Source organism: Geospiza fortis, unplaced genomic scaffold, assembly GCF_000277835.1.
Source record: "Geospiza fortis unplaced genomic scaffold, GeoFor_1.0 scaffold538, whole genome shotgun sequence".
Classification (NCBI taxonomy): domain Eukaryota; kingdom Metazoa; phylum Chordata; class Aves; order Passeriformes; family Thraupidae; genus Geospiza; species Geospiza fortis.
In genome coordinates this window covers 289,085-296,474 of record NW_005054368.1, presented here as the reverse complement: position 1 = coordinate 296,474, position 7,390 = coordinate 289,085, and the positions used below count along the sequence as shown (strand labels likewise).

The 7,390-nt window shown below is 54.5% G+C and overlaps 1 protein-coding gene across 1 annotated transcript in view; it reads left to right on the top strand.

The window, feature by feature from the left end:
- Positions 1–7,390, top strand: part of RAP1GAP2 (RAP1 GTPase activating protein 2) — a 57,266-nt gene that overhangs the window by 41,203 nt on the left and 8,673 nt on the right. The window contains exons 5-18 of the mRNA XM_031059764.1: positions 611–646; positions 851–895; positions 1,322–1,354; positions 1,675–1,884; positions 2,280–2,383; positions 2,867–2,945; positions 3,296–3,349; positions 3,605–3,688; positions 4,542–4,642; positions 5,276–5,405; positions 5,600–5,755; positions 6,212–6,283; positions 6,684–6,770; positions 6,959–7,093. Of these exons, the coding sequence (XP_030915624.1) occupies positions 611–646; positions 851–895; positions 1,322–1,354; positions 1,675–1,884; positions 2,280–2,383; positions 2,867–2,945; positions 3,296–3,349; positions 3,605–3,688; positions 4,542–4,642; positions 5,276–5,405; positions 5,600–5,755; positions 6,212–6,283; positions 6,684–6,770; positions 6,959–7,093 (1,326 nt within the window). The remainder of the gene's footprint in view (positions 1–610; positions 647–850; positions 896–1,321; positions 1,355–1,674; positions 1,885–2,279; positions 2,384–2,866; positions 2,946–3,295; positions 3,350–3,604; positions 3,689–4,541; positions 4,643–5,275; positions 5,406–5,599; positions 5,756–6,211; positions 6,284–6,683; positions 6,771–6,958; positions 7,094–7,390) is intronic.

Genomic DNA, 7,390 nt, shown 5'->3' with positions numbered 1-7,390 from the left:
CCCGCTGGGCAGCTCAGGCAGCTCGGAGCAGGGGTACCCGAGTTCCCGCGGCCGAGGGAGAGCGCGGCCTGGGTCAGCGGGTCCTGGCAGCTCTCCCGAGGGGCCGGGGTGGGCTGAGCCCGCCCCGGTGGGTTCCTGTCCCTGACCCCGCTCCGTGTCACCCAGCGTGCAGGGCCACTCGCCCTGTGCTCGGCTCCTGCCACGGCACTCCTGGGACGGGCAGCACAACAGGGATTCCAATAGCAGCAGCTCAGTAATCTCTTTGGTTCCTGTGGCAAGGGGGATTAACCCTGCACTGGGCAGCCCAGCACCACGGGCAGCAGCTTCGCCAATGCTGGTGTGATGAAGAAAATAAATGATTCAAGACCCCTGATCAAATGTGCTCAAAGCTTGGCATTTTTGGGGGTCGAGGGCTTCTGGCAAGGGCAGCTGCAGCAAAGATGCTGAGCTCTAGGTGGGGCTGGATGGGAATCCCAGCTGCCTGGTCACATTCAGGGAGCAGGATAAGTGCTCGGGGTGGGGGTCCAGTGTCCCTGCTGTGATGTGGCTCGGACTGGCTTGCTTTGTGTCTGCTTTTATCGAACAGTAGATTTCCTTCTTTTCTTTTCAGTCGGCAGAATTCTTCGAAATGCTGGAAAAAATGCAGGTGAGCAGCAATGTGCATGCCAGAAACTTGGGATGTTTGCCCCAGCACGGCCCCTGAGGGCAGAGGGCCTGTCCCAGGAACAGACCTCACCTTCCAGCCACTTGGGTTGGAATGATCTCCATGTAGCAAAATACCCTCATGTTGGTGGACTGACCCCCTGTGTGGGTCAAAGCATCTGAAATGCATTCATTTTGTTCTAAACAGGCACCAAAACTGGAAGAACAGAGGTCTGGAAGCCAAAAACACAAGGTTGGTTGATTTTTGTTTCTTGAGGGGTCTCTTCAAGTGTCCCCCCCATCTCAGAGGTTTATTGTGATTGTCAAAGACAGTCACTCAAAGGGCTGGGAAGGATTTAGATGCTATCTAAAAACAAGGCACTGATTGAATTGCAGAGATGGGAGCATGGTGCCTGTAAATCCCTAATCCAGCTTTATGCCCAGCCCAGTGCATTTCAGCTCCCAGCTGTGCAAGAGGGTTGGGGTTTGCCACTGCACTGGGAAGTTGCACCAGCGGAGGAACTCCCTCTAGGCAGGGCTTAGCCTGCGTTGGTGCCTTCCTGCAAGGGACCAGCAGGTGCTGGAGGTGCTCCCTGGCTTGGGTGGGCAGGGCTGGGGTTTTAAGGGACAGTTGGAGGGAGCAGATGGTCATGGATGATGTTTTGGTTCCTTTTTCCAGGAAGACTACATCCCGTACCCCAGCATCGATGAGGTGGGTGCCCTGAACCCCCTGAACACCTTCTGGTCAATGCCTTTCCAAAACTGCTGATGGCAGAGGAATTGGTGGAGATTCTGTTTCTGAGAGGAGCTGCATAAAGCATGTTCCTCCTCCCTACCTTTGTGGGTTTTGGCTTTTCCTCAGTAGCATGTGCCCTCTTCTGTGACAGAGAAGAGGTTTCAGAGAGGGGCTGGACTTGTCCCTCCAGGGCTGGGGTCTGCTGCAGTAGAGGGGCAAAACATGGAGCAATGAGCTCTGCATCCCACATCCACACCCCAGTCCTGCCTGAGCCCTCCTGGCACATGTCTCTGCAGATCCTGGAGAAGGGTAGCCCATACCCGCTGATCATCCTGCCCCAGTTTGGGGGGTACTGGATAGAAGACCCAGAAAACCTCGGCACGCCCACCTCATCTGACAGCAGCATCTGCGAGGAGGAGGAGGAAAACCTCAGCCCCAGCACCTATGGCTACAAGCTGGAGTGCAAGGGAGAGGCCAGAGCCTACCGCAAGCATTTCCTGGGGAAGGTGGGTTCCTCCACCCCACGGGGCTCAAACCTTTGGCTAAGAAAACTCTGCAGTTGAGAGCAAAATGGGCGAGGTTTACAGTTTCCCTCCTTGCAGGGCATGGAGCACTGGTGGGCTCCCAGCATGGCAGTGATGGCCACACATGTGGCTTTGCCCCTGGCCCCACAGGCACAGGGCTCCTGTGACACCAGTGGGGGTGTTGGCTCTGAGCTTCCTGCCCCTGGGGCTCAGCCAGACGTGGGGGCCTGCAGGGCAGCCCCTGCCCTCTTGCTCACAGCCCTGCTCCCGGCACGGGGGCGCAGGGTGAGTGGTGGGAGGGTGTGGGGTAACAGGTGAGTGTCCTTGCCATCAGCGAGTTGCTTCCTGGCTGCTAACATGCTGTTTTCTATTTTTAGGATCATTTAAATTTCTACTGTACAGCCAGCAGCCTTGGAAATCTGATCCTTTCTGTTAAATGCGAGGAGACAGATGGCACAGAATATTTAAGGGTTATACTCAGGTACAGGGAAAAAAAATCTTTGTTTAACAAAATATTCTCTTTTGGGAGTCCCTGGTTCTGTTTCTACAGCAGGTGCTTGAGCTGGACTGGCAGCATGTGGAAGGGGTCTGGGTGGGATGGGAGGCAGTGGCAGCATCCCTGTGTTTCTGCGCTGGGACTGCCTAAACCTGATAATGAACATGAGACTTTGATCTGTCACTAAACCCGCTGGAACTGAACATAAACCTCTGTGGGTTTAATCCTCCCTGGGATAACACCAGTCACTTCTCTCACCATCCCTCCATAAGCTGACAGGACCCAGCATGTCTGAACCATTGTGTCATTTCCCTCAAACTATGAATATTTTAAGAGATGAGAAGACAAATCGAGCCTTAGCTCAGTAGCCAGGCCCAACAAATGCAGCACAACTGTGTTTCCCAACAGTGAGTATTGCTTTGCTGTAGACACTCTCTGACATCTGTTTGCTTGTTGTTTCTTTGCCAGGTCCAAAGTGAAGACATTGCATGAAAGGATCCCATTGGCAGGATTCAGCAAACTCCCGAGTATCCCCCAGATTGCCAAGGTGAACGGCCTGGCTTGGCTGGAACTCGTGCAGCAAAGCCTGTGCCAGTGTTGGGCAGTGCTGGGCAGTGTCGGGCAGCAGTGCCTGGGCTCTCAGGTCAAGGGGCACTTGGGTGGTGCTGTTGGTTTCCTGCAAGGACAGAAAGTGGCTCTCCTTTGACACGGAGGGACCTGGGACCTGGCTTGCTGCATCCTCAGCTGGGGCCAGCCAGGCCATGGGGCGTCCCAATGGTGGATGTGAAGTGGGGAGCTCCTGCTCTTGGAGGCTGTATTTGGCTTCTTTATAAGACTTTCATGGCTGAAGTTTTGGCCAAGGACCTGGCACTGACTGCCCTTTCCCCTTGCCCACAGGCCTTCTGTGACGATGCCTCTGGGCTGAAGTTTAACCCAGTTCTTTACCCCAAGGTGAGCTAACTTGCCCAAGTTGGTTGTGTGTTCTGCAGCTACACTGACAACCACACCTAGGGCCACTGTTGAAAACTTTTAGCCTAATTATGTGGGAATTTGGCTTCTTTTCTCCTTCCATTCCCCTGATGCTGCCCAGCTGTTGTTGTACCCTGCTGCAGCTCTGGTGGGCTCTCCTCACCCCCCACCATGGATCTTTTGGCCATCACATTTTGAACCACCAGATGAAACAATTGGAATTTTGCTTTCCTGCAGGCATCCCAGATGATAGTGTCTTATGATGAGCATGAGGTCAACAACACGTTCAAGTTTGGTGTGATCTATCAGAAGTTCAGGCAGGTGAGTTGTCCCCACGCTGCTTTCATGGAGTGTGTCCCTGTGCACCAGAGATCCACATTTCAGGCTCAACTCTGGCCTTAATTCTGCCACGGGCAGCACCTCGTGGCACTGTCTGTCCTCACTGTCTGTGTTTCTCATTGCTCAGATGTTTTCCCCACTCATTAAAAAATTATATGACTGAAAAGTCTCAGTATGGAAATCAGCCCACAGGCTGCTGTAGGGAGAAGCGGATGTGAAAATGGATTTTAGCAGGCGTGGTATTTTAATCAGATACATGTTTAGACAGCTAAACAGCTACGTTTGTCTGGAGGGACTGTGGGCTCTGAAGAGAGGTGCTTGCTGAAAATGCTGTCATTAGCAGGGGGACTCTGGATGGGCAGTGCAGACCTCAGCCTCAGAACTCACTGAGAATTACTCTGACAGGCACTCTACATATTGCATTTTGGGTTGGATTGAGTGACTCATGCAAGACTGCAATTAGGGTCTCATTGTTTTGAAATACAGCAAGCAGGAGATGATTAGGGATTTTTCAACAGAGGATTCACTTCTGGTTTGGTATTTCCTGGATATTACCCTAAGGTCCTTGCTGGGGCTCAGAGGAGGCTCTCAGCAGCTTTGCCCTGGGCTGTGCTGGGTGCTGAGCAGGCTGTGCAGCCCATGGATGGTGCTGGTGGCTGGTGGGGAATGTGGTGGTGCCAGCTGGGGAGCAGAGGGGGTGAGCAGCCTGTGGCTGTGCAGGACACCATGGAACAAGGTCAGACCCCAGGGACCCCGTGGGTGGAGCTGGAGGTGGCAGGGGATTGGACAGGCTGGGAAATCGGGGCTGTCAGCAGATGCACCCTGTGTTTTGTAGACACAAGAGGAGGAGCTGTTTGGCAATAATGAAGAGAGCACTGCCTTCAAGAACTTCTTAAGTTTTCTGGGAGACACCATAACTCTCCAGGACTTCAAAGGGTAAGTGAAATAAAAAGGATGATTTTACAAATACATTAACAAGAGACCATGTCATATGTAAAAATATCTACGTGTGAGAACAGAAGTCATCTCGCTCTTGAGCGGGATGTGCGGAGCAGAAGCAAATATAGTTTTGGCTTGTTTTTCCAGGCTGGGGGAGTTAAAAAAAATTGGAGCTGCCAAGAGAGAAAATTTTCTTTTCCTGCAGCTTTGAGGTTGTGATAAAATCTGGCTATATTCAGCCATGGATAGAAGGCAGTCTGTGGAAATGTGCTGTGCCTGGTGTCGCGGCTCAGCCACGGGCGCCTCCGGGGCAGTCCCTGCAGCAGCCACAGTGCAGGCAGAGATCCCCACTGCTGGTGAGGGATGGTGAGGCCATGGCTCGTGCCCATGGCCGTGGTCAGCCCTGCTGGCCAGCCCTGCCTTGTGTGCACCCTGCATTTCAGGCTGGTGACAGCGATGGCTGGTTACAGCACATGACGCACGCTTTGTTCTTTCTGATTTGCTTGCTGCTAGATAAAGATAAATGAGCTGGGCTGTTCATCAGCCTGTCCCCTGACAGCCGCTGGTGCTCTCTGTGAAGCTTTCAATTAACATCTCTTCGTCTCTCTCCGCCTTTCCCTTGATCTCCAGTTTTCGAGGAGGCCTGGATGTCAGCCATGGGCAGACGGGAGTGGAGTCTGTGTACACGGTGTTCAGGGACAGGGAGATAATGTTTCATGTCTCCACAAAGCTGCCTTTTACCGAAGGAGACACACAACAAGTAAGAGAGATGTGGTTGCTTGCTCAGAGGGGTCTGAGTGCGGATGCCCTGACGCTGCCCCGTGCCCTGGGCCCTGCTGAGCCCTGGCCCCATGGGATGGGGCTGCTTGGCTCCCCAGCACGGGACTGGCACTTGCTCCTGCAGGAGCAGAGCTGCCTGGTTTTGCTGACCCAATGTTCTCCCTGCTGGTTTAGCTCCAGAGGAAGCGGCACATTGGCAACGACATAGTGGCAATTATCTTCCAAGAGGAGAACACGCCATTCGTGCCAGACATGATTGCCTCCAACTTCCTGCATGCCTACATCGTGGTGCAGGTGGAGAACCCCGAGGCAGACAATACAGCATACAAGGTGAGGGCAGTCCCGGTGTCACCCACCCAGTTTTGCTTCAGCATCTTTTGACAGGGGCATGGAGTGACAAGACAGGGGGAATGGCTTCCCACTTGCAAAGGTAGGGTTAGATTAGAGATTAGGAGGAAATTCTTCCCTCTGAGGGTGGTGAGCCCTGGCACAGGCTGCCCAGGGCACTTACCCCGTGCTCAGTGATGCAGTCAGTGCTAGGCCTGGTGAGCACACACATGTGTGCACACAGGTGTGTTATGTATGCACTGTGACATAACGTGTGTGTATACAGACCGCAGTACATGAAATACATGTTTGTAAAACAGCTCATTTGTTAAAGGGTTTAGATGATCCTCAGTGTTTGAATGTGCCTTGGAACAGTCTGACAAATCACCTGGGTGTAGGTGGCACAAACCCTGTTATCCTGCTGCACCCGTGGGAATAACATGTCTCTTGACTCCTCAGGTGTCAGTCACAGCCCGGGAAGACGTTCCCTCCTTTGGCCCACCCCTGCCGAGCCCGCCGGTGTTCCAGAAGGTAGGGGCTGGGAGGGAATCGTGTTCCAAGCTGTAGAAATGTAGATGTGCATGTCCGAGGTGTTTCCAAGCACGCTGGCTTGGGGAAAACAGGACTGCTGGAATTGACCTGCATTAATTTTGGTTTCCATTGGGGCCCCTGGTTTATGGTAGGGTGAGTGGCCGTGCAGCACAGCATGGCATTACTTGAGCAAGGCGGCAGCAGCAGCTCTGGTGCTGGGGCACCGTGTTGGTGCAGGCGAGCACCTCAAACCCACCTGGAGGTTTCCCCCAGTGCTTCCACACCTGGAGGCACTGCCAGGTGCTGTGAGCTTGGGTTTTGGGTTGGTACAGCTGTGCTACCAGAGACGCAGAGACTCCTAAACTGGAGGGTGTTTTCTGCCTCGGTTCTGTCCCCACAGAGCCCCGAGTTCCGGGAGTTACTGCTGACCAAGCTCATCAATGCTGAGAATGCCTGCTGCAAGTCCGACAAGTTTGCCAAGCTGGAGGTGACCCTGCCCATGTGTCCCTGCCTGGAGCAGCTCTGGGGGCTGTCCCACCCCTCCTCAAAGCCGCCTTTCACTGCTGAGCTGGGCCAGTGCCCGTGGGTGGCTGTCCCCTCGAGAGAACGGGCTGGGGCCACGGGCCAGTGCCACTGCTCCTCCCGGAGCCCTGGCTGAGCCCTGGCTCTCCCCAGGACCGCACACGGGCTGCCCTGCTGGACAACCTGCACGACGAGCTGCACGGGCACACGCAGACCATGCTGGGGCTGGGGCCCGAGGAGGACAAGCTGGAGAACGGGGGTCACGGAGGCTTCCTGGAGTCTTTCAAGGTAAAGCCCTGCCCTTGCCAGCAGCAGAGCTAAAAGGCACCTGGGGTTGGCAGAGTGCCCGCTGGGGGACAAGAGATGTCCCCCGAGGGTAGGGTGGCAAGGGGAGGTGGGGGCTGCTGCCACCACTGCCTGCCCAGCCTGCCAAGTGCCCGAGCTGGTCCCAGTGGGAGCAAGCAAAAGCTGGCACGGTGGCATTGTTGGTGAGTGTCCCCATTGGAGTGACTTCTCCAGATCTCCTGAGCACTCTGTACCAGTGTGCTGCAGCATTTTGTGTCCCCAGAGGGGTCTCAGTTCAGG